Source organism: Simochromis diagramma, unplaced genomic scaffold, assembly GCF_900408965.1.
Source record: "Simochromis diagramma unplaced genomic scaffold, fSimDia1.1 OVJJ01000320.1, whole genome shotgun sequence".
Classification (NCBI taxonomy): domain Eukaryota; kingdom Metazoa; phylum Chordata; class Actinopteri; order Cichliformes; family Cichlidae; genus Simochromis; species Simochromis diagramma.
Window position 1 is genome coordinate 3298361 of NW_024386773.1, and position 27664 is coordinate 3326024.

The 27664-nt window shown below is 40.0% G+C and overlaps 1 protein-coding gene across 3 annotated transcripts in view; it reads left to right on the plus strand.

Moving 5' to 3' along the window:
* raly (RALY heterogeneous nuclear ribonucleoprotein) overlaps window positions 1–16104 on the plus strand; it is a 113265-nt gene extending 97161 nt beyond the window's left edge. For all 3 annotated transcript variants that reach the window (XM_040003795.1, XM_040003805.1, XM_040003815.1), the window contains 2 exons: window positions 1092–1267; window positions 15814–16104. In XM_040003795.1, the coding sequence (XP_039859729.1) occupies window positions 1092–1267; window positions 15814–15942 (305 nt within the window). In that variant the 3' untranslated portion in view covers window positions 15943–16104. The remainder of the gene's footprint in view (window positions 1–1091; window positions 1268–15813) is intronic.
* Window positions 16105–27664: the final 11560 nt, after the last annotated feature.

Here is a 27664-nt window from a genome sequence, read left to right on the forward strand (position 1 = left end):
AAACGTAAGAAATACAAAGGCACAAGCAAGCAAGTCCAAGATGAGAAGAAATCAGAAACAGTTGACTTGTATCCGTACGAGGAGTCTGGGATGCAGCTTTAGAAACACAAAAATGTTAGTGTGTGTCTGTGTTGCCTGATTCCAGATTTCTGAATGGCAGCCCACCTTTGAAACTTTGCCAAACAATTCTGAAGCCTGCTTTTGCTCTTTTCCATAGATTCGGCCTATGCACAAGAGGAAAGTTGCTAAGGATGGCTGGAACCATAATCCATTTGTTTTAACGAGATTACTGATGCTTACTCACTTTCTGTACTTACATGAAGATGTCTCTTGATTTGATAGTTTGGCAATAATGCTTACCTCTTCCAGAGTGTTTTTGACTTGAGTAAGTGTTGTGTAAAATAAACTATAAATAAAATCTATTGGTAAGACGAAATGTTGCTTCTGAACAAATAAAGAAAGCACACAGGGACCACAGGAAAAAAAGTTTGTATGATTAAGTACCACATAGCTAAGATCTTGGCTTGCTACAGCACTGAAACAACACTAGTCAAGTGCCCAAATGAAGTTGAACTTGAACTTTAATGCTGACAGTATTCTCTCTGTTTTTCCTAACTATGAAACACTCTTCTGTCTACAAGCTTTTAATGGAAAGGCCAATAGACATATTCCACAGTCCTGAGTTTATGTGGGATTTCTGAGGCTTCAGCCATTAGAACTCTTTAAAGATATGTTCTGATGTTCAAGGCTTTTAGTACAGAATTAAATGTTTGTGTTTCTCTTACAGTTTTACTGCAAGAGGGGTAGTAACAATAGCACTTGCCTGACTAAGACCATTGAACTGTTATCCTGCAAAAAAAGCAAAGCAAACAAAAATTACTCCTTCATTCTGGATTGAATTTCCATTCTTTCTTTATTATTCCATGAGGCCTATTTTCAAATCAGATTACCCCGTGAGGACGGCCGTGTTTTCTTTCCTCAAAGACATGGATCATCTGCATTTGTAAAATCTGATCTACAGTTTTCGCAGTTGCAGTTGCGACATGTCCATCTCACGTTTGGGTTTCTTGTGTGTGTTCGCGTTCATGCAGATTTGATCAATACAGAGGAATGCAAGAGTGAGGAGGCATGGCAGGGAGGGGAGGAATCAAGTTCAGAGCTTGAAGATGAGGATGAGCAGAGACAGAACAGCGAAGCTGAAGAGGAGGAGGAAGATGAAGAAGAGGAGGAGGGAGAGCACACACAGGATGACACCCACAACCACATGGTGAGTTAATGTGACAAACAGTAGTGTGATCTGGGGTAACCTAAGTCGAGACTTCTTATTCACACAAAGATGATTTTAGTGCAGGATTCAACCATTTGAGCCCTAATTAGTTCATTTTCATCAACAGAATTCAGTTATATTTAAACAGTATCAGTTTATAATAACAGTCATTACAAGATGCCTTATATATATATATAGGTAAATATCCTACAATATTACAGACAGAACTGCAATCATCAGAGTATCTTCTATCATGTTCCCTGCATTACATGCATCTTATTATTTTACACTGATACTACATACATTTAGAGCTTCTGTTGGAACTGCAGGATTTTAAACACGTTTAAACTGAATGACAAAAAAATAATAAATAGAACAAAATTACAGTCCATCCCACTATATATATGTATATATATATAGAGAGAGTCATGGGTGGTTTGGATTCATAGGAGTTGTTCAACGAGAAAAGAAAGCACTGACCCTTTTCTTCTGTCTTATTATCTCATAGTCAGGCATACAGTGGCTTGCAAAAGTATTCGGCCCCCTTGAACTTTTCCACATTTTGTCACATTACAGCCACAAACATGAATCAATTTTATTGGAATTCCACGTGAAAGACCAATACAAAGTGGTGTACACGTGAGAAGTGGAACGAAAATCATACATGATTCCAAACATTCTTTACAAATAGATAACTGCAAAGTGGGGTGTGTGTAATTATTCAGCCCCCTGAGTCAATAGTTTGTAGAACCACCTTTTGCTGCAATTACAGCTGCCAGTATTTTAGGGTATGTCTCTACCAGCTTTGCACATCTGGAGACTGAAATTCTTGCCCATTCTTCTTTGCAAAACAGCTCCAGCTCAGTCAGATTAGATGGACAGCGTTTGTGAACAGCAGTTTTCAGATCTTGCCACAGATTCTCGATTGGATTTAGATCTGGACTTTGACTGGGCCATTCTAACACATGGATATGTTTTGTTTTAAACCATTCCATTGTTGCCCTGGCTTTATGTTTAGGGTCGTTGTCCTGCTGGAAGGTGAACCTCCGCCCCAGTCTCAAGTCTTTTGCAGACTCCAAGAGGTTTTCTTCCAAGATTGCCCTGTATTTGGCTCCATCCATCTTCCCATCAACTCTGACCAGCTTCCCTGTCCCTGCTGAAGAGAAGCACCCCCAGAGCATGATGCTGCCACCCCCATATTTGACAGTGGGGATGTGGTGTGTTCAGAGTGATGTGCAGTGTTAGTTTTCCGCCACACATAGCGTTTTGCATTTTGGCCAAAAAGCTCCATTTTGGTCTCATCTGACCAGAGCACCTTCTTCCACATGTTTGCTGTGTCCCCGACATGGCTTGTGGCAAACTGCAAACGGGACTTCTTATGGTTTTCTGTTAACAATGGCTTTCTTCTTGCCACTCTTCCATAAAGGTGGGGGAATCTGTCCATAGGACAACTATTAGTCGTGCACTGCACAACGTTGTGCAGTGCACGACTAATAGTTGTCCTATGGACAGATTCCCCCACCTGAGCTGTAGATCTCTGCAGCTCGTCCAGAGTCACCATGGGCCTCTTGGCTGCATTTCTGATCAGCGCTCTCCTTGTTCGGCCTGTGAGTTTAGGTGGACGGCCTTGTCTTGGTAGGTTTACAGTTGTGCCATACTCCTTCCATTCCTGAATGATCGCTTGAACAGCGCTCCGTGGGATGTTCAAGGCTTGGGAAATCTTTTTGTAGCCTAAGCCTCCTTTAAATTTCTCAATAACTTTATTCCTGACCTGTCTGGGACTTCATGGTGTTGTTGCTCCCAATATTCTCTTAGACAACCTCTGAGGCCGTCAGAGAGCACCTGTATTTGTACTGACATTAGATTACACACAGGTGCACTCTATTTAGTCATTAGCACTCATCAGGCAATGCCTATAGGACTGCACTCAGATCAAAGGGGGCTGAATAATTACACACACCCCACTTTGCAGTTATTTATTTGTAAAAAATGTTTGGAATCATGTATGATTTTCGTTCCACTTCTCACATGTACACCACTTTGTATCGGTCTTTCACGTGGAATTCCAATAAAATTGATTCATGTTTGTGGCTGTAATGTGACAAAATGTGGGAAAGTTTAAGGGGTCCAAATACTTTTGCAAGCCACTGTATGTAACAGGCAGCTGGCAGAGCAAGCTGCAATCCAATACTCTCTCAGCCCATACACATCGCTTATGCTGCTTGTTAAGGACACGTTAGTGTAATTTCTCATTATGCATAGTAAAATCTTGTCAAAAGAAGTAGTATAAAAATGAACAAAAGTCCAAACGAGGAACTCAGTGGAGTTTGTGGTATAAAATCCAAACCCAGAAGGCATCCCCGTGTCTAAAACTTTGTTTTTAATTATCTAGTTTTGTTTTGATTTTACTTTTCGTAGTCTACTCTTGTAGTTATGTTAAGGTACAAAAACTGAGAAAGGCTTAGGAAAAGGTCATTCTTTGGGTTAAAATATACCCTTTCTGAACTTTTACTGTGTCAGAAGGCAAACGTTTTTCACATGCAACAGACTTTTTTTTAACTTTAAAAGTGCTAGAACAGTGGCATCATGAGTGGAAGAAATGTGTCCAAGGTCTCACTGTGTTGATTTAGGATGTAGAGGGGTTTCTGCTGCACTCTGTGAGATATGCTGAAAAATGTTATACCCGCAACATACTCGTTAAGTAATTCAGTGGGATCCCTATTATGCATCAGTATGTGACAACTGGACCAAAATGTATCTGATATACTATACTTATTCCAAAATGTAATGCCTTTTAAGCTGTGGAGCTTAAATGCTAGTAACTTCCCATACATAATTTAGCTACAGATGACACAATTTGTAATAAAGAATAAGAAAAATCTATCATGTGAAATGCTAATTATATCCACGTTTTCAGTTCCTTATTTTGTCCTAAAATTTTCCATAATAACAAAAACTTGAACAGATGTAATCAGTATTGTGTGTGTTTTGACTCTTGATTGATATTATGTTCTTTCTTTGATGTATTACATTTGTGTTCCATTCAGTAAAAAAACAAAAAAAAAACAAACAAACGATAAAACTGTACCAGCAAAGTCATACTTAAGAGTTTAGTTTATTATTGGATAAACAAAACGCTAAACCACAAAGATTTGTTTAAAGTAAAAAATACAAAGTTCAGTATTTTTGTAGATTTGTGTTGCATTATTGTGATTCTCAATTGTGTGCAATGAGGATTCGTGCAAAACATGGCAGACACATTCCGTTCCCATTTATCAAAGAACTTTGAAATAACCTGGGGGTAGCTAATCATGTTTGGAACAAACAGTTCCAGTCACTACCAGATTTTCAGTTCTAAAGATTGAGTGTTTTAAGACTCAGAGGCAAAATCTCTGAAATCCTTTGAAGAGGCAAGTCATAGTCAGTCTGGACTTCATCTAGTTCAACCAGATGAACTTACTAGAAATTACCAAACAAAAGCTTTGCAGTAGTCACGTAAAATTCCATAAATGTCACTGAGAACTAGGCTTTTGATTCAGAAATAGTTTGATCAGATTCACTGGGAGCTCCGCTGAGTAAACTCGCCCACCTCAACAAGTGTTGCTTTTGAACTCGCCAGTCCAGTCCAGTAAATGAATGATCTTACGGTAGGCCATTTTCTTACTTTAATCCATCGCAGTCTTGTAGTACCAATCCGGGTATTTTAACATCCCACACCAAAACTTTATTTATGACTTGTTTTCTGCTGAATTAACTTCTGTAGTGGAGTTTTACAAGTAAGTCTTCTGAAACAAATGAGTTTATTCAGCTGATATTAAGTTAAAGGGCCGATGGCATTTTAAAAGCATCTTAAATGTGACAGTGGTTAAAGTATATAAAAGGAGTCAGAAATAATATTAAAAGGATGGAAAATCTGAACAATGTGAAACTGATTTCTCATAAGAGCAGAGGAAATTTGCAATTTGTGCAGGCTTAGGGCAAGAAGTTATGAAAATAACACATAGCACTGTTCAAATGTACACACACACACACTCATACACACAGCACAGTCTCTTGCGTGCCTTCGTAAATATACGAGTGACTGAAAACATCCATGGTTAACAACATATTTAAAGCTGTGGATTTGAATAAGCCCAGGTCCTTATAATGTTACATGGTTAGTCCCCAATTTCTGCAGCCTGCACTGACTATGTGTAGTTACACAGACATTACTGTATATCGTTGTATATAAGGGAAACAGTGTGGCACTCTGCCATTTATTTTTCTGTCTTTCTTTTGATTTACCTGCACATTATCTACCACATCATAACATATATGACCAGCTGTAACTGTATATTTAGATTCATGTGTGGTTTTGGAGCCAGTATACAGACATGTTCCTCTACATGAGTACTGCTTTGGTGAGAACACAGTGTACAGTATATCTGTATAACAGTATTCCAGGCATTGTCTTACACTTACCCAATTAAGGGTTAACGATCTCAACAGCCAAGCGGGTACAACCATGGACAGGTCACCAATCTGTCACAGGGGTAACACATCGAGAGACATTCACTGTACACACTCACATTCACATCTATGGGCAATTTGGACTCTCCAATTGACCTAACACTATGCATGTTTTTGGGCTGTGGGAAGCTGCAGTACACAGAGCAAACCCATGCAGACACAGCAAGAACATTCAAAATCCACACAGAAAGGCTGCAGCCAGATTGAACCCAGGATCTTTTTGCTGTGGGGCAGGAGGGCTAACCACCACTCCACCTTATAACAATATTCAACATAATAAATATGAGAACAGTGTTTACACTGCATAGTGATCCCCATACAGTCCCACAGTTCAGACCAATAATATTGTCCTGTCCACTCACCACAGCCGGCCACTCTGAAATCCCTAGGTCCGACTGTGGTGAGGAGTGTCGACAGCGTGAGCGCCGTTTCCCTCTTGAAGGCTGGGTTGACGGGCTGGGCAGAACATCTGCCGTCAGGCCGGGCAGTGAAGCATGAGTTGCAGGGTGGATGGTAGCAGCCGGGGGGTGGAGACGAAGCTCGTTCAGGATGAAATTCTGTGCGAGTGGGTGAAGTGAGCTGAGCAACCAGGGGAGACCAGAAACCAAGCACTGTAGCCGATTAGCTATGGCTTGGCGAAACCTTCTCACCTCGTGCTCCAGCCATACATTAATTAATTTGTCCACCGAGTAAATAATATCCTCCCGGAGCTCCTCGGGCAGGTTGAATGCTGCTGGGTCCATTGTGGCCGGTTCGTACTGTCACGGCTGCCGAGGCGAGCCGTGTGGTGTTGGAGGGAGAAAGGACCCAAAATGCAGGCAGTAGATGATAATGCTAGTGATGTCTATTTACAAAGTGGCGTAGTGGCAAAACAGGCAAATGAGGGATGACAAATAACTGAAGAAACCTAAACTGGGAAAACTAAATAACAAACCTGAGATGATACCAAACAGGGTCAGAATCAGAATCAGAATCAGAAAGGGGTTTATTGCCAAATGTTGAGCAGGTTTACAACATTAGGAAATTGCTGCGGTGCTTCAGTGCAAACATAGTGTCATAAAGATATAAAAATAAGAATAAGAATTAAAAGTGCTACGTAGAAAGATATGTGCATGAGATATACATGAGATATATACATGGGAATAAGAATTAAGAGTGCTACGTAGAAAGATATATACATTAGTGCAGGTGTTGATCAGTGCCAAACATGGAATGATGCAGTGACACAGCGTAGGGTCATGTGATAGTGGCGGGGACAGTCATATGTTTATTGTTCATGTGTCCAACAGCAGAGGGGAAGAAACTGTTCTTATGGCGAGAGGTTCTGGTGCGAATGGACCGGAGCCTCCTGCCTGAGGGGAGCAGGTCAAACAGACTGTGTCCAGGGTGGGAAGGGTCAGCTGAGATCCGAGCTGCACGCCGCAGTGTCCTGGAGGTGTACAGGTCCTGCAGGGATGGGAGTCTGCAGCCAATCACCTTCTCAGCAGAGCGCACAACACGCTGCAGTCTCTGTTTGTCCCTGATAGTGGCTCCAGCGTACCACACAGTGATGGAGGAGGTGAGGATGGACTCGATGATTGCAGTGTAGAACTGCATCATCGTCCGTGTTGGCAGGTTGAATTTCTTCAGCTGCCTCAGGAAGTACATCCTCTGCTGGGCTTTCTTGATGACGGAGGTGATGGTGGGCTCCCACTTCAGGTCCTGGGTGATGGTGGTACCCAGGAAGCGGAATGAGTCCACAGAGGTGATGGGGGTGTCAGTCAGGATGATGGGGGGGAGTGGGGCTGTGTGCTTCCTGAAGTCCACAATAATCTCCACTGTCTTCTGGGCATTCAGCACCAGGTTGTTGTGGCTGCACCAGGACACCAGACGTTCAACCTCCCTCCTGTAGGCAGACTCATCCCCGTCCGAGATGAGCCCAATAACGGTGGTGTCATCTGCAAACTTGATTAGCTTGACAGACTGGTGGGTGGAGGTGCAGCAGTTGGTGTACAGGGAGAAGAGCAGAGGAGAAAGAACACAGCCCTGAGGGGAGCCGGTGCTGATGGTCCGGGAGTCCGAGACATTCTTTCCCAGCCTCACATGCTGCTTCCTGTCCGTCAGGAAGTCAGTGATCCACCGGCAGATGGGATCAGGCACATTCATCTGGGAAAGCTTGCCTCGGAGATGGTCTGGAAGGATGGTGTTGAAGGCAGAGCTGAAGTCCACAAACAGGATCCTGGCGTAGGTTCCTGGGGAGTCCAGATGCTGAAGGATGAAGTGTAGGGCCATGTTGATGGCGTCGTCTACAGACCTGTTGGCTCTATATGCAAACTGTAGGGGATCCAGGAGGGGGGCCGTGAGGGTCTTGAGATGGGAGAGAACTAGGCGCTCAAATGACTTCATGACCACAGATGTCAGAGCCACGGGTCTGTAGTCATTTAGTCCAGTGATCCTAGGTTTCTTGGGGACAGGGATTATGGTAGAGGACTTGAAGCAGGCAGGCAGGGTGCGAGGCAGCGAGCCACACACAAGGAACAGGACACGATGGAACACAGACAAACAAGCAACAGGCAGGAGAACACACAGGGCTTAAATACACACAGCAGTAATCAGGGGATGAGAGACATATGGAAGCCCGTTTCCGCCACTAAAAAAAAAAAAAAAAGCTAGTATCCATAACTCGAAATTTCGAGTTATTTTCTCGAAATTTCGAGTTATTATCTCGAAATTTCGAGAAATATAACTCGAAATTTCGAGTTACTTTTCTCAAAATTTCGAGTTAGCTCTGCCAATCAAAAATATACGTGAATGAGGTCGCTTTCTTGTTACCCGGAAGCATATGGCGCAGGACCGCGCACTCAAAAACGGATCCCAACAAATTAAAGTATGTTTGCTGATAGTAACACCATGTGATTCAGCTAATAACACAGGGATTTCATCATTTGTGAAGCCAGGCTGAAAACACTCAGCAATCTGTGCATTCACGACTGGATGTAATACCGGTAGCTTAGCTGTAGCATTTGTAGCTGAGGGCTTCAGCTTCCGGGTAACATGGAAATGACGTCATTCACGTAGATTACTGATTGGCAGCGCTAACTCGAAATTTCGAGTTGCTTTTCTCAAAATTTTGAGTTAATATGTCGAAATTTCGAGAAAATAACTCGAAATTTCGAGAAAATAACTCGAAATTTCGAGATAATAACTCGAAATTTCGAGAAAATAACTCGAAATTTTGAGTTATGGATCCTTTTTTTTTTTTTTTTAGTGGCGGAAACGGGCTTCCATAGAGACAGGAGGGCAACACAGCTGGGAGAAATCAGAGCTGACGGGACAGGGGAAACGTAAATTGAACACACTCACATGACACGGGGACCTTCAGAATAAAACAGGAAACTCAGACACAGAGAACCAGACAAGACACTGAACGAAACAGACAGATTCACAAACAGACAGTGTGACAGCATAGACAGACAGAACACAGGGACCAGGGCAGGCACAAAACAGAAACCTAACAAATGGCAAATCATAACAGAATACATACTCAGAATAAACAAAAGCATAAAGAAACACAAAACACAGAGTTGGCAGACTCAGGACCATGACAACGTAAGAGTTTAGTTTATTATTGGATAAACAAATTGCTAAGCCACAAAGATTTGTTTAAAGAAAAAAATTAAAAGTTCAGTATTTTTGTAGATTTGTGTTGCATTATTGTGATTCTCAATTGTGTGCAATGAGGATTCGTGCAAAACATGGCAGACACATTCCGTTCCCATTTATCAAACAACTTTGAAATAACCTGGGGGTAGCTAATCATGTTTGGAACAAACAGTTCCAGTCACTACCAGATTTTCAGTTCTAAAGATTGAGTGTTTTAAGACTCAGAGGCAAAATCTCTGAAATCCTTTGAAGAGGCAAGTCATAGTCAGTCTGGACTTCATCTAGTTCAACCAGATGAACTTACTAGAAATTACCAAACAAAAGCTTTGCAGTAGTCACGTAAAATTCCATAAATGTCACTGAGAACTAGGCTTTTGATTCAGAAATAGTTTGATCAGATTCACTGGGAGCTCCGCTGAGTAAACTCGCCCACCTCAACAAGTGTTGCTTTTGAACTCGCCAGTCCAGTCCAGTAAATGAATGATCTTACGGTAGGCCATTTTCTTACTTTAATCCATCGCAGTCTTGTAGTACCAATCCGGGTATTTTAACATCCCACACCAAAACTTTATTTATGACTTGTTTTCTGCTGAATTAACTTCTGTAGTGGAGTTTTACAAGTAAGTCTTCTGAAACAAATGAGTTTATTCAGCTGATATTAAGTTAAAGGGCCGATGGCATTTTAAAAGCATCTTGAATGTGACAGTGGTTAAAGTATATAAAAGGAGTCAGAAATAATATTAAAAGGATGGAAAATCTGAACAATGTGAAACTGCTTTCTCATAAGAGCAGAGGAAATTTGCAATTTGTGCAGGCTTAGGGCAAGAAGTTATGAAAATAACACATAGCACTGTTCAAATGTACACACACACACACACACACACACACACTCATACACACAGCACAGTCTCTTGCGTGCCTTCGTAAATATACGAGTGACTGAAAACATCCATGGTTAACAACATAAACTTAAAGCTGTGGATTTGAATAAGCCCAGGTCCTTATAATGTTACATGGTTTAATCCCCAATTTCTGCAGCCTGCACTGACTATGTGTAGTTACACAGACATTACTGTATATCGTTGTATATAAGGGAAACAGTGTGGCACTCTATGCTATTTATTTTTCTGTCTTTCTTTTGATTTACCTGCACATTATCTACCACATCATAACATATATGACCAGCTGTAACTGTATATTTAGATTCATGTGTGGTTTTGGAGCCAGTATACAGACATGTTCCTCTACATGAGTACTGCTTTGGTGAGAACACAGTGTACAGTATATCTGTATAACAGTATTTCAGGCATTTTCTTACACTTACCCAATTAAGGGTTACCGATCTCAACAGCCAAGCGGGTACAACCATGGACAGGTCACCAATCTGTCACAGGGGTAACACATCGAGAGACATTCACTGTACACACTCACATTCACATCTACGGGCAATTTGGACTCTCCAATTGACCTAACACTATGCATGTTTTTGGGCTGTGGGAAGCTGCAGTACACAGAGCAAACCCATGCAGACACAGCAAGAACATTCAAAATCCACACAGAAAGGCTGCAGCCAGATTGAACCCAGGATCTTTTTGCTGTGGGGCAGGAGGGCTAACCACCACTCCACCTTATAACAATATTCAACATAATAAATATGAGAACAGTGTTTACACTGCGTAGTGATCCCCATACAGTCCCACAGTTCAGACCAATAATATTGTCCTGTCCACTCACCACAGCCGGCCGCTCTGAAATCCCTAGGTCCGACTGTGGTGAGGAGTGTCGACGGCGTGAGCGCCGTTTCCCTCTTGAAGGCTGGGTTGACGGGCTTACAGAATCTTACTTGAGCAAATCTGACTGTCTAAACCAGGGGTAGGCAACCTTTCTGATGGCGAGTGCCATTTAAAATTTCCTCAGAAGTCAGTGTGCCATATGATTGCATTAGCAATAAATTTAATAACGCTCTATATGAACAGTTACACAATATATAGAACCACTTTATAGAATTATATTTGTTCACAGATGTTGGCAGTTATCAGTGAATAGTTATCAGCTATTTTGAAACAAAAATAGACACTTTTTATCCATAACAAGAACTCCATAACAGCAAATGAACTGTACAACAGAAAATACAAATGCTATTTATGGTCTCCTCACAACAATGATAAGAAAAATAAACTAAGCCAATATGGCATGTCTGTTAATACACATTAACACACATGTTATGTGATCTCTGGTCTCCCACTCAGAGACACAGGTCTCAGAGTGTCCAGCATTCAGACGGTTACCTGAGGACACTCTTCATGTGAGAGAAAATCTACTCACACAGACATGTAGAGCCAAATACTGTCAATAAGGCATCTGCAATGTTCTGAAGACAGTTAAACTTGTCAGGTAGTGATGTCCAGCAGGTGAAAATGCAAGCTCCATGAACATGCACAGCTGTGGATTTCAGCTGCTTCGATGTTGCATTAACTAGCATTAACTCAGCCAGTTAATGCGAGACAAATCTAGCTGCTCATTAAAGATTTCTGGTTTGTTCAGAAAATAAAACATTGGTCCATACACCTGAATGTCCCAAAAATGCATTGTGTCTCGAGTCTACGGATGTATCCGTGTATTTCCGCGTGCTGATGCTGTGCTGAGCGAACAGCTCCTGAAGCTTTTGAAGTGTCGGAATGTGGAAAGCTAACAACATCCCTCTTACCAGTAGGCTAAGTTATTTTTAGCCAATTACAAGTTGAATCTGGTAGTTTGGGTTGTTAGCTAAGATACCGTCATTAAGAAGCGGCACAACTAATGTGTCTATGCGAGCTGATTTGCGATGTGCACCGCTGGCGCGGCCATTTGTTTTTTGATTCCTTCTCAGATTAATTCACTGCGTGTCGTGCCCAGGGCTGGACCGGGACAAAAAAAAAAAACAGCCCGGGCATTTTGACTACAGACCGGCCCACCAGGTATTAAAGCCATTAAGCCTTTGAATGGAAACAAACGCTGTTGTGACAGTGATGTACAGTCTTGTTGGTATATGTATAATTTCTATACATTTTATGTCAGATAAAAACTTTGGTTGTAAGCTTCAGATAATTATTTAATAACAGCCAGACATTTTAAATGAGAATAAGAAAGTATTTCTTTGTGCCCCCCTTTCCCTGTTAATGCCCCGCCTGGCCCCCCTGGCAAAACTTTGCTAGATCCGCCCCTGCACAGTTACCAGCTGTCAGGTACTTAGAAAAGGATCCTGGTGTTATTTGTCTCTCAGAAACAGTTCATAACTTCCCTTCAACTCATTCATGTCACCTAAAAGGTAAACCTGTTTCTCCATCACCTGTTCAGCTCTGATGATTCAGTAAGGACATCTCCTGGTTTCATCTTCATGTTTCCCTCTCACCAGATATACAAACCGACATCATGACCAGCAGGTTTTACAGCTGTGGCTCCAGCAAACATCAGCTGATACTAGAAATTAATATTAAATACATTCTAACAACAGCTCATCAAGTTTAAACGTGCTGCTGTTTAGCGCGACAACCGGCGGTTTCTTCTTTCTGGCGCAAACTGGGCGATAAACAAACAAGAGAGAAAAGCCGATCAGCTGATCATTGATCAGTTTCATGATCAAAGTAGCAACAGGAGAGAGAGGGGGAGAGAATGAGAGAAGAGGCAGCTGTGCAGCATAACGACACAATAAATCCACCTTTGTGTCTTTTTCTATCCTAAACAAACTGCGTCCCTTCTCAGCTCAACACGAAACGCGTAATAATTTCTCTGAATGCGGGACGATTCCGTCTTTTTACGGGACGGTTGGCAACTCCACTAACTAACCTTATGAATAAAATAAAGTTCACTATCAGTAACATCATAGCACCCACCCAGCTGTATAGAAACTCTGTCATGCTAGCTAGTACGCAGTATGAGTTATTGTAACTGACTGTAAAAAGGCAGCACAACGAAAATAAACTAAACTTGGTTTATATCTGACCCAGATAGACTGCAGGTCATAACTTCTTACCTGAAGTTCAGTTCACCTGACACTCGGACCAGCAGCTGCCTCGGGTCTCTCCTCCTCCTGCCTCCCCTCTCCCTCATCCACCTGCTGGCCTCCACCACTTGTTAATTTTACTGAATCTGTGGAAGCTCCGCCATAGCCACCACCAAACAACTGAGTTATTTTTACACACCGGCCAGCATCTGGCCAATCCACCACCTTTCATTGTTTATACCGTTACAAAAAAAGAAAAAAAAAAAATCATCGGCCCACCGAGCAAATGCCCGATGGCCAGTCACGCTATGGTTGCGCCATCAGTTAACCCTTCGCGTGCCAACTGTGGCACGCGTGCCTAGGGTTGCCGACCCCTGGTCTAAACGAAGTAGGTCACTGATAGACAAGGTAAAGCAAGCAAATCAACCTCTAACACAGATGTGACATGCTGATTTTATATAAATTCATGAAGTGAAATTATTCTATGTTCAGCATTGTTCTATATAATCACAGACGAGTTATAATATTTTTTATTTTATAATATTAAACAGAACACCATTGATTTCGTTATGTTACAACATTTTTTGTTTTGTTTATTAATTTATTTGACAATTAAAGTTCACATGACAGAGCAGTCCATCATAGATTTGCTAACTTTGGAAAAAAAAAACATTAAAAGACGGATGGATTATTTTACCTTTAGTTAAATCAGCATTTTCTTTTCCAAAATGCAAACACCTTATGATACAGATGTTTACTTAGTATATTGAGGCATTCACATTACATTTTTTTACATTCTTTTATGTTTTTTTTTTAACCTTTTCTTCTCATTCTCTCCTTTAATAGTTTTAAATGCTGTACTTTCATATCGTATCAGTGTTTTAGTGTCTTATTTAACAACAGCAATTTCACTGCAGTCATGCTGATTAATGTACATTGTCACTAGCAAAAGGTTACACTTCCTTGTGCACCACACAAGAAAGACAACTGCCTTGTTATCAGCAGACAAGACAGCAGTTCACAAATCACTAATAGTTTTATGTGCATGTAAGCAGCGCTGATGACCTTCAGTACTTTTCTGCATTAGCCTTACATTGTTCAGCTTCTTCAATTTCTCCACATTCCCACATCAAAGCCTTTGTACACACAGGGTACCTCGCACCCTGCGCAGATGTAGCACTTCACTTCACGTCATATTTTAGGCATCGTGTCCATCATGCTGTTCACATATGGGCTCCAATGTACGCATCAGCATGAAAATAAGCAACTGTGTAATGGAAAAAACAAAACACAACTGAAATTTCAGCATGACAGACAACTATTTTACTATTTATTTATATATATATTTTTAGATATCACTGTTTTAGAAGCAAACCTTTAGATATTGACCAGAACAGGAGATATGTTCAAGATAATATAAAAATAATCAGTAATAATAATCATCATCAAATTTGTCCCCTATAAGACTTAAGCCGTGTTATAGTGTTCTGTGGCACTGTCGTTAGTATGTGGTATTGTAATTTGTCTCTGTCCTATATTTAGAATAACACCATATTAACTACTATTTCTCCTTTGTAAATAGAGGAGAATAAATAACTGAAAGCTAGTAAGCCTGTCAGAAATAGATTAAAATATTTTATATCCAGCAAGTCTGATTTACACACCTGATCTTTCCACCATCAATCATGTCCACAGGAAAATTATACTTCTCACATGGATTCCCCTGAATTTTTGATAGTATTTCAGCTCTGTTTCTAAGTTTTCCAGACTCTTCTACTATTGCTCTTCCCTCTCTGTTGATCTATTATTGGGAAAAATAGAGGAGTTGCTCAACAGCTTCAACAGAATAACTCCCTGCCTCTTTTTCAAAGACGCATATTGCATCCTGTTAAACATGAACAGGTGGGAAAAGAAGCTGAACTGACTGTGCCTGATGTATTACATCATTAGAGCCACAGTTTCTCAGAATGTCAAGAAGTGAGAATAATAAGCTGAGTGTCATAAAATATTTGAGAAAGGGAAGTTGTCTATCACCTTGACAACCTCAAAAACACACATGGACACAACACAGTCATTGTTGTGACAGAGTTTGGTTATTAATTAGTTTTATTTGTGACACTGATATGATTTTGTTTCTATAATTTGGGACATCTTTTCAGTGGAAATTACTAATAGCAGTAATTATGAAGATGCATTATTTTTTACTTTCATCAACCAAGCTTATACTGGACTATACATTAATGCAACATCCACTGACTATAAATCAGAATTTATCCCCAAGGGGCAATAGCATTACTCCCTGCTTAGTTTCTGAATGTTTTGATGAATTTGCATGCACTTTTTCTGAGATAATAATGTTTGCAATGCTTGTTTTGTACCACTTTTGTGAACTATTCTTCCCTCTTTGTCTTAGGTATTAGGAACTGTGGAAGGAGAGACAGAGGGAGAGAGAGAAAAGCACTCTGGACAGACAGAACTAGAGAACAGAAAAGGAAGACCATCAAACAGCAGGGATCATGAGACTCACAAGCTCACTCACTAACACAGACAAAACTGTAAAAACACAGCAAAGAGATATACTTGACACTTTGTCCAAGCCACAGGAAGATAATAAAACAGCAGGTTACTGCCTGAGTGCTTAAAATGAATTACACACACTAGCACACCAACACACACATTGATATAAAGAAGACAAAAAAAACCCCAAAAAACTTAGTGATGGAGCCAGATTCACTGTGTCAGAGCAACAGGGGGATAGTAAAGACAGCAGGCTGTTGTCAAAACACATCTTAAACTGACAGGTTCATTCACTCACAGAAGAGCTCTCTTTGGGAAAGCTGGAGCTTGTCAGACCGTCTGCTGCTTTATAGGCCATAAAATATGACTGAATGGACAACATATAGAGATTGTTATTTTTAGTATAGATTCTTTAATATCAAGGTAAAAAAAAAAATCCCGGGGGCTATTATTGTTGCAGAATTATTTGCAAGAGTTGAGCAGAGAGTTGCATACCTCAATCAGTGTGCGAGTAATCAGATTTGTAAACATGTAAAAAAAAATCTTCAAATATGTACTGAGATTTGTTCATGTCTACATCAGTCATGTATTCAATCTGTGTATGTTTGTAATGACATTTGTAATCAAATCCCAGCACGCGTAGATTATCTGTCACATTTTGCAAATCTAAGCATGCACACCAGGACTTTTCTAATCGTTCTGTTACAATTACAGCCTCATAAAATCCCAAATATCAAGTGACAGTGTTCTGCCAGGCCGGGCTAAAACTGCAAGGGAAATAGGATGGTAAATGCCGAACATCATGCAATGAACTAAAAAACAACATAAAAAGATGCTGATGAGCAAATATTTCACATGTGCATGTATTCACTGTCGCTTGGTAGTATAGGCTCTACACAAATAAACCAACATGTAAAATTAACCAGACAAGTACACAAAGCAGCAACATTTTACTTGACAGTTTCTGATGGATGGAGTGCTGGAGGGCGTATATATGCTTGACGATTCATGCTCACACATGTGTGAACATGCATATATGCATGCCTCCATGATTGAAAGACTGTAATAGCCACATTTTATTTATTACAACAAGACACCAACAAGAATGTCGGTTCACATCCTGTTTCTTTACCTGTTGATGAAATTGAAGTCAGCTCTACGTTTTTGCTGTGTCCCAAAGGATGTGGAGACAACTCACTGGATTACTTCAAGTCTAATTTTTAATGTAATTAAAAAATAATTATACTATCAAAATGCATACTTTCATTCTTTCAGTCCCGGTTTTGTTTGGTTTCATAATAATAAGATAAGTACGATAAGTACTGTGTAATGTACAACAGAGTAATGTGGGGATGCAAAAGAACTTCAAGTGGGAGTGAATATCTGTCCATGTGAAATCATTATTTGGCCATTTTTTGCACATTTTACACAAATATGACATCATTAAGTAGCATCATTGATACAATTACAGTGACTTACTTAAAATAACATAAGCCAGAGTCTTTTAATCAGTAAACAGTAGCTCAGGGGAACATGAAAAATTGGAAAACATCTACAGTCAATCATTTTTCAGTAGATTATATTTTTTACTGTAAATGGAAGTATTACAGCAAAGACTAATACTTCAAATTCAGCTTCTATTTTAAAATGAATAAAAAAATAAATAATGAATTCAATGTCCCATTACAAACTGAGGCTGATGCCCTGAAAATACTAGCTATTAGGAAAAACCCTTTCAAACTTCAGGTTTTTAGCCTCCAACTAATATCTTTGAAACAAATTGGTTTTAATCAACATGTATGATTTTACAAAGAAATTGGCTCAGAGGATTATGGGAAGTATGCTTACAGAAAGACAAACCCCTGAAATACACTGGACTTATCTGTGTCACATTCCAGCTCCAATGCAGCCACCTGAGTTGATTAAACCATCCAAGACATTGCTTGCAATTCCACAAGACATACACCAGTGAATCCCAAAGCATCCCAGAACAGACTTGCAGCTCTACATCACTTAATATTGTGCCGGCTCTAGTTTTTACAGAGGCCACATCAAGCTGCACAAAGCTGATAAGGAGTCCAGGAGGCTGGGCACAGAAACAGCATGGAGAATCCAGTCAATTAAACAAAAATACATGCAGAGTACACTTTGCTTCTAAAAGGCTACTGATGTAGTCTGAAGCTGGGCAACGAAGGCTTTAAGTAACACTGGATGCCTTTTGAAGTCGACAGTTTAGTCACAAGGTGGTCTTTTATATTTTTAAAACTGACCAGATTTTCTATGCCATCCCTGTGTCTGACGTTATGCCCTCCTCGCCAGCTTCTTGGATGCTTCTGAAATGCGCTGTGGTGGATCCTGGGATGTTGTCTTAAAGCTGTAATGAAACAGAGCTTCATCTAGCGTATTCCCAGGTTAATTGTCATAAAAATCGAATTGAATAAATGGAATGTCAGAAAAAATCATTAGAAAACTGACAACATGTACATTCCTCTCTTATGCATTAGGCCACCATAAACCCTTCTATTTAAAGTGAATACATATTTATTCATACTGAGTAATGACATAGTGTGCAATATTAAAACTTGACATTTATGGAATAAAACAACTATTTTAATCACATTGCTCAGTTGATATAAATTTGTTATTAATACTGAGTGAATTTATACAACGAATAAAGTAATAATCCCACTGTAGAAGTTGGGTGGTGACGTCATTTAAACCAAGAGGTTGGAGGCCCAGAATGAGTCCTTAACAACCGGACACTGCAGCAATAAACTGGTCTCAGACAACAGTTGATATAATCTTAAACGTTATTGTCTATTATACTATATACACTATAAGATTGTTTTTGATCCTGTCTATTAACTAGTAATTAATTGGTCATAAAATAGTAATTACATAAAATGATTTTTGGTGAAAAATGCCAAGGTTGGAAAGTACAGTGCACATTGTCTCTACCAACGGGAAACAGTCAGGAAAAACATCATTTATTACCCAGAAACAAGAAAAAAAAAAGTTTGATTACATAGTTTTATTAAAGGATTCATTGTTTTTATAACATGTATTTGAGTGCACTGAGAATATTTTTGCTGCTCTGTGTTTTGTTTAAAAGAAGCAACATTCATTTACACAATTACTGAAAAACCTGTTTTTTGTGTGTTTATGGTAAGTCATTCATTTTGGACCAGTTTCAGGAATAACCCTAACTAAAATGATGTGGGGACGCAGTCATGCACTGCTGTAACTGTTCAAGAACTTGGTCATTTTTGCTTTGAGAAGCTCCATTGTGGAAGTGTATTACTGTTGCCTGGTAGCAAAGAAATCTTGAAAGTTTAAAGTATTTGGGATATTTTGTCTGTGTCTATAGTAAAGGGAAAAATAGGGAAAGAGGTCATAAAAAGGTGGAATATTGATTTTTTTTTTTTTCACTCTTTATTGGTGGTGTAAATTTGTCTCTGAATGACTGTACTGCCTCATCACTGTACTTTCACTTTCTGAACCTTTATGATGGCTTTTTTAATCTTTTTTATCTTCTGTTCAATTCTTTTTTATTACTTACTTTCAGATTTCCAAATCTATTGTAAATATTTATCTGTTACTTTTAATTTAATTTGTTACTTTCCCCCTCTTTTCTTCTTGGACATTCTACTATTTTTTTTTTTCTTTTTCCATTCTGAATCACCACCATGTTCTTTAAGTGTCATGTATGAAGAGACAGTATTTATTTTAAGTAACAATATTATTTATATCCCCTTCATTGTGTAAATTGGGAAGCCAGTTAATGTTTGATCCGTATTGATTGTTAAGGTGTAAGGTTGTGTAAGGTTTTTATGGTTATTAAACACCCTTGAATAATCAGGCCTTACTGCAGACTTTTACCCATCACGTCATGTAAAATTGAGCTATGTTTGACTATACAATGATCTCTGTCTTTACTTCTCATCCTAGAATGAAAACTGACTATGAATTGAAAGTGTTTTAAATTGTATATAGCTCTTGTTTCAGGCTCTCTTCTCTTCTCCCCCATTTTTCCCACCCCTACCTGCCCCTAAAGTCAAGTCCATCCCAGTCTGATTTTTACATGCTGATGTTGGCTTTGCTGTTATTTTTAATGACTTGTGTATGATACTGAATACTCCGTCAGCACTGAGGGTGCTGGAGGCCTTTACAACACATGTAAATAAAAGGGTTGGAACTTGTGATTGTTGTCTGAGGACTTTTGGGATCAGAGTCTTATAAGCTGAAGTTAACATTCTTAACATTGCTTAAGCAGTGCTTTTTTTCCTCAGTGCTATTCTCTCCATTCTCTCTCACACTTTGCATCTGTTCTTCACATAACTTGACAACCAATTTCGGAAATCATTGCATGTATGTGATGCATTTAGAGAAAATGTCAATTGTACATTTGAAAAAAACAATTAAATAAATAATTCAGAGTTTAATCTCACAATTCTGAAAAAAAGATGTCCCAACTTTTTTCCCATGGTCCTAATCCTCTTCTGTATATATTAAATAATTCAAATAATTAATCATAAAGGAAAATGAGCTTGTTATAAACTGAATGTATACCAATCAAGTAAAATTTTATTTGACCAGACTCCCTTAAACATAATATTTCACACCGTACTTATCCATCAAAGTTATTAAAAACAAATACTCATTGTTCACATCTGAAACAGATTTTTGTTGGGAAAATGTTAGCCAGTGGGCCCACTGTTGGGTCTGTGTTTCCACAAACCCCGCTAATTCTAGAGACTTATTCATCATGAAGAAAACAAGACAGTCGATCGATCCATTACTTGCGCAAGGGAGGCCTCGTCTGTGTCCCGCGCGACAATGACCACACTGGTGGCCTCCTCTCGCTGCCTTTTATTGACAAACTTCAAACAATAGTTTACAAAACACCTCCCCTTGCAACCCCCCTTTGGTTACGAAGACAAGGCACTGTGTGTGTGTGTGTGTGTGTGTGTGTGTGTGTGTGTGTGTGTGTGTGTGTGTGTGAGACCTCCTGCTGACCAAAGGGTCATAAACCCAGGAAGCTTACATCAAAAGAAACAGATCTTTCAGATAGGATGTATCTACAATAAAACCTCCCCCAGCACAGAGTGGCTGGAGAGGTGGTCAGGATCAAAGGGATGGCTTTGATCCTACTGCTTAAACTAAGACTGTACAAATTTAAGAAACACAATGGCAACATTCAACAATTAGACTTAACATTTCCCTCCTTTTTGTCATTGTTCTTAAATTTCAACTTATGCACCCTTTGTTTAGACAGTGTCAGTATAGATTTCATTCATACACAGTAAACTACATCCTATACATAAGCAAATCAATGTCAACAGTTCAAAAACAGGAATTAATATTTTCAAAAGAAGATGCCACCAAGGACCAGACGGTAACCAAGCTATCCAGCCTTGTGGCGGATCTACTCCTGTCGTGCAATTCATTATGTATTTCTTCAAGTAAACAACTGAATGTCAAAGGTCAAACAAGAAGAATCATCATTCTCAAAAATCATATGTCACTACAATCCAACTGTATACAGACATAGGTATTTAAACGCATCAGTTGACTTTATTGTTTGTCCATGTGGCTCTCAGCTAACTTCAAACCTGCAGCAAGTCAACACCCTTCTTTATGACTCCTATCGACCCCCCAAATCTTCTCACTGTAGGCATCCTGTGGGGGTTAGAGTCAACTGGTGAATTATCTGCATTTACAACTCTTCTCCTGTCCTGTTGTCACCACAGAACAAGCTTTGTTAAGGAAATTGGATCAAGGTGTTTTGATCTTCTTCATGACGTAAATGTAGATAAAAGGCTTCTCTGTTTACATCCTTCTTGCAAAAGACAAAAGAATAGGTGATGTTGCCATGTTCCATGGTTAATCTCCAACTTGGACTAATCCATTGTCCTTCATACACATAGGCAATTGGTCTGTTTCCAGTTCGTTTAACTGTATAATGTCCTGCAACAAGTCATATTCTTTGAGTCAGACGAGCAGGTCTGTCCTACCAGAGCAGTTCACCTTCCCAGCTACTGGTGAATCAATCTTCCATTCAGGTTCAGAGCAGTTGAAAAGTTGGCAGTGTTCCTGGATGTGTTGCTAAAGCAACCAGACAAACTGTCTCGCTCTCAGTGATGCTATAGGGCCACAGTCCAGAAGAATGTGTAGCCAGTGGCATCACAAGCATAACCATTGGTCTCGTTGTTTATGTGAGCGGTTGTGTTCTTAAACTACCACCAGTAGTTGTTGAAAACCCATGCGGCACTTGGTGTGGTTTGCTCTGTTCCAGTGCGCTCCCTGTCATCCCACTCAGGGTCCACAGGCACAAGAAGATGCACAGCACATTCCCAGCCATTCTGATGAGTACCTGTGGCTCAGTTGGTTTCTTCACCGGATTGAGACGAGGGGCCCTGGAGGCTTTCCCCCCCCTTTGTTCCCGGTCTTCCTGCCACTTACTCCGAGCTGGCCTGGATGTGTGTCACCTTCTTGCAGTGCGCTTGATATATCCAAGTGTTCCTTCCAGCAATCTTCACTGCTGTGGTCGTCGTCAGCAGCATCCGATATGGACCTTCCCATCATGGACTGGATGGTATAGCCAATGGCTCAAAATAGCAGCAGTCTTATACAAATTATTAGGCAGTACTGGTTTATCACACAGATAATAAACACCATCCTGCAAGCTTGCTCCCTCTGTAAGTCACAACTGTTTTCCTGCAGTAGGTGAGTGGGCTTACATGTCTGCTGATGCTGTGCTGATAAAAGGTTAACACCATGTTTAACTACAGCTGCCTCTTTTGTGATCTTATCTGCAAAAACTTTCCCTAATGCAACTGGATCTTTCCCTCACATGTGTGCTGCACATTTACAAACGGCAATTCCACTGGTTAATAACATTGCGTCCAGCAGATTTTGCAAGAGTTTGGTGTGTTCTACAGGTTTCCCTGTAGAGGTTGTCACACCTCGTCTCACTCACTGCACTACAAAGAAATGTACAGTAGCAAATGTATACTGCCTATCAGTGTATATTGTCTCTTTACAGCTTTACACGCTTCCGTTAAAGCTAGCATCTCTGCTGCTCAAGCAAATATGAAACATGCTAGTTGTCCTACATAGATAACTCTCTCTCACTGTCTGCTACAGTAAACGTGTTCTAGTCTGTCCCTCTGCTGTTGTAAAACTCAAACCATCAGCAAACCAAACCTTTCCCTCAACGAGTGGCACATCTAGTAAGTCATCCCTCAGCTTACACTTCTTCTCCTCGCGCTCTCTACACTCATGAGAAGTGCCCTCCTCCGTTGGCAAAAAGGGTTGAACAGATTCAGAATTGTGCACCACTTTATGGTAATATGTGTGGTTGTGAGAGTAACAGTAACATGAAAGACAAGTGTCTTGTAGGTGACAGAAATGTAAGTTTAGTCTGCAATAGTAAACATCTACCTCGTGTGGAACTAACAATGTCAAAGGTGAAATAAACTATTTCCTGAAACATTGTACAGCTTAAGCTGCTGCACATACTGATCTCACGCATGGAGGTAAAGCACGAGCAACTAGAGCTAATCTTTTTGGATAGTAAGTTACTGGCTTCACTTGTGGAAAAAAGTGCTGTTAGTTATTTTACAGTCACCTTGCATTTGTGCTGTTCACAGAACCACAAGTCCATCGCTGGACCTCCTCTGCACTGTCACTTTTTGGAGCTTGGCACGCTCCCTCAGGTTCTCATTTTCCAACGCTGCTCAGCTCCCATCTTGTGGGCGATCCTCTCAGCCACTCCTTCTCGTCATGGCACCTCACGACATCTACAAATTGAAAAAATGACACTCCTCTCGCCACACGGCTTTCGCCATGTGTCAACTCCCCAATGAGACATGTACAAGAGTGTTGCACAGTCTCCCTAAAACAATCTCCAAGGTTTGTCCCTTGGAGCAGCTTCACTCCAAGCTGTAACCCTGTGTAAAACATTAATCAGCACTTAAATGTTCAGCTTGTTTAGCTTCCAGCTCCTGTATCCTAGAAGACAAAGTCTTAAAATTAAAACAACTTCACATTTGCAACCAACTATAGATCATAAGAGTAATAAAGTATTCAGCATCACAGAGACAAGTATCATTGCAGGTTTATTCTAAACTCATTAAACTCCTACTTTTTCCAATAATTTGTTCCAAATTATTTAACATCTCAACGTCATTCCACATTGTAATCAGTGAACTTCACTTATAGGCCATCAAAGCCTCATCTGAACATGGATGCACCACTTGCATAGGTTTAATACTTGTAAATAAACAGCTAATCACACAAATCACTGCAACAATAATAGAAAACATTGTTTAATGTTACTTCTGGACCCCACCTCTTGACGCATGGACACTCTCATGCGTCAACTCACCAAACCTGGATCCCTGCCTTAAAAACTGGCTCCACCAGGAGCCTGCATACACACCATCATGGCCTGGAAAACAAGATCTGGAAGTAAAATCAAACTTCACACTTATAAACAAGTATATCACAAGGGTAACAAGCATTCAGCATCAGCAAGACAAGTGTCATGTGCAGGTTTTCTCAAATCATTAAATCACTATTATTACCATAATTCGCCTCAAACATGGAGCATCCCATGTGCTCAGTTAACATTAATGTAATCGGTGACTTCCCTTAAGCAAGGTCACTCCACTCATATATTACTATGGGCTCAAAGTGGCCAGCTAAGAGCCCATATTCAACTTTTCCATAAACACCGTAATCTCTTATTTGTTTTACTCATGTCACTTGTCCGCTTCTGCCGAATCCTCCACAGCATTCTCAGAGAAACAAACATTAGCAATACACATTGACTGTGGTCAGACGGAGGTCAGACACAGGTCAACAGGTTTCAGAGGTGCCATAAAAACACCATAAAGTTAGCCATCTCTAGCTGTGGAAAGAATGTCATTCACATATAAACCCAGAAATCCTGTAGTGGGAAAGAACATCAACCAGTTGTCCTGGTATAAATCGCATCATCAATTCACATGAAGAACTGGCATGCTGTAAGAAAAGAAAATGCAAATGTTAGCGCTGCGCAGGTGTGTACACACTTTGTGACATTTATCTCTGTGAGCAACACAAGCCTATGAATAACACACACATGTGAAATTCACAGACAGAGAATTTAAACTAAAAAGGTTAAATTTTCAGAGTTCACATAGTCATGTGACCCAAGTTTCCTTCTGCTCCTGCAACAGAGACACACACAGAGATACATCCACACCTTTGTCAGGTGGGGGTTGACTTCACACAATGGTGTTAAGTCAGTCAGTCTTGTCAGCTTTTGTCAGTCAGTCAGTTCCCCATTTATTTTAAAATTCTTACTCATTCACTCAGTGATTCCTTCTTTTGCTAATTGTGGAAATTATCGTCGCATTCGTTTCCACGCTCAGCAAAACAACGTCATTTCAAAAAGAAAAATAATTTAGACTGGATTTCCTCGTTGAATCCTTTTGGACAGGAATTTGTTTCCTGATTGTCCCAAATAAGAGCCCATTTTAATTTTGGAGAAGCTCACTCTGCAACAGTTTTCTCGACGACGCTTCGGTTCTAATCGTGCAGATCTGCTCAAACATGGATCATCAAACAAAACTTTCAGTGCACCATGAAAGTAACAAAATAAAAGAAAGAAAATAAAGGAAATCAAAGGAAAGAAAGGCCTTGTTTAAGTCATGACACGTGTTCTTCATGCCAGGGGGATAAATCGTAACAACCCAATTGGCAGGTTCAACTTAGTAACTGAAGACAAATCAACAGCCAGTTTAATCTCAAACATTCATCCAATCAGCCATACACACAACATACAGCATAACCCTGTTGTCTCAGCACATAATAAATTTCTTCTCATGTAACTAAATGTGTGCCATGGTAAAACTTCTTCACACACCAGAAACTCACAATCAGCTCACTCATTTAAGACCTCTCATCAGCATTCTGTTTTCCCCTCTATGATGCAACCATCTGTCCTCCTATAATATTCAGTCCACTAGTCTATGTATCACTTTCATCTTACTAGTGACTTGGACAAGATGACAAACAGAATCTCATGCTTAAGATGCTGTCTGGTCTTCATGAGTATCATTGTATGTGTATATGCATGTAGGGTTAGTATGGTTAATGCACTTTCAGTATGTTTTTGTGTTCATCTCTCACCACACTTTCATTATTCTCATCACTGCTTAAAACAACACACCTCTCTCTCTGTTTTTTTTCTTTAACTGTACTTTTCTCCAAAACAGAAAGTAGCATTACAGCTGTTTCAGACTGAGAAACACCAAACACTCTTCATGCTATCATTCATCCACACAACTATTTTATTTCTTTTTGTCCACTGGGCAGGTGACCTGCAGAATCACGTCTGCCCCAGCTGGATACCTTTCACACACACCATGACGTCAGACACTCTCACACTCGCGGAATTGATCAGGAGAAAAACTTTCTTCATCTTCACACTCTGTTACAGAAATACCATATGTTTTTTTTTTGTTTTTTTGTTTTTTTGTTGTGTCAGGGATGGATATGTAGTTGCAACGTTTGTGTTCACTACCCACACTGCTTTTTAGGCGAGAATAAAGCTAAAGCAAACAATTCATTAATTTTAAAAGCATGAATGGGCACTCAAAAAGTTACAGTAATAGATTGCTTCTTGATGGAATTATTGATTTCCAAAGCCACAATCAATGCAGTAGGGTTATATATGTATATATATATATTAGGGGTGCAACGATACACAAAATTCACGGTTCGGTTCGGTTTGATACTTTGGTGTCACGGTTCGATATTCTTTCGATACAAAAAAATGTTCATGCTTTTTTAATTTGTCATTTATTAAAATTATAAATATATATTTTAACTCAAAAGTACAGTTTTTAAATTTAATGTTGCTGAAACAACAAAGTAATAAAAAAATAAATCTGTCTGATCGAGAAATCACTCATCTTTGGAAAAGAGAGTTTATTACAGAGAAATGGCTCTTTCCAAAATAAAAGCTATACTATACGCTTCTTCTGGGGTATACTCTCAGCAGCATATCAAACATATCATATAAGGAGAATCATGTGCTAACGGCTGTCTAAATGACTCGGGTAAAGTTTGTAGCATGCGTGCTTGTTGTTTTTGTCTGCTTCCACTTGTCTTTGCACTAGGATGCTGTCGGAGTAAATCTGAAGTCATATTCATTTTGTTCCCGCTAGTGCTGTCAGCGTTAATCTGAAATGACGTTAACGCCACAACACGGCAAATCTCTGTTAACGAGCTACCGCGGATCGCCCCGTGCGTGGGGCTGGACAACACGTTTACGAGCAAACTGCGCTAACGCAGTAGTTCCCACCAATGTAATTGAGCATTGCGTGGCACATCCGACATACTGTTTTACTTTTGTTCATGACGCGCTTACCTTCAGGGTCATGCTTCACATGAAGACCAAAATAGTTCCAAAGGCCAGATCTGAATGAGGGTGGGGGAGGTTCAATTTGCCATGTTGCAACGAGCTTAGCTTCTGTCTTGCTAGCTTGCGCTGCACTCAGTGGATCTGCGCTCGACAGTGCAGCCTAGACGGAGTAGGCGAACGCAGATCCACTGAACGCTCAACACAGACAGCATCGTCAGAAGAAAAGTTGATAAAATAAATTAAAAATTTTGTATTGTTCGATACATATGCGTACCGAACCAAAAGCACTGTATCGAACGGTTCAATATCGATACGAGTATCGTTGCACCCC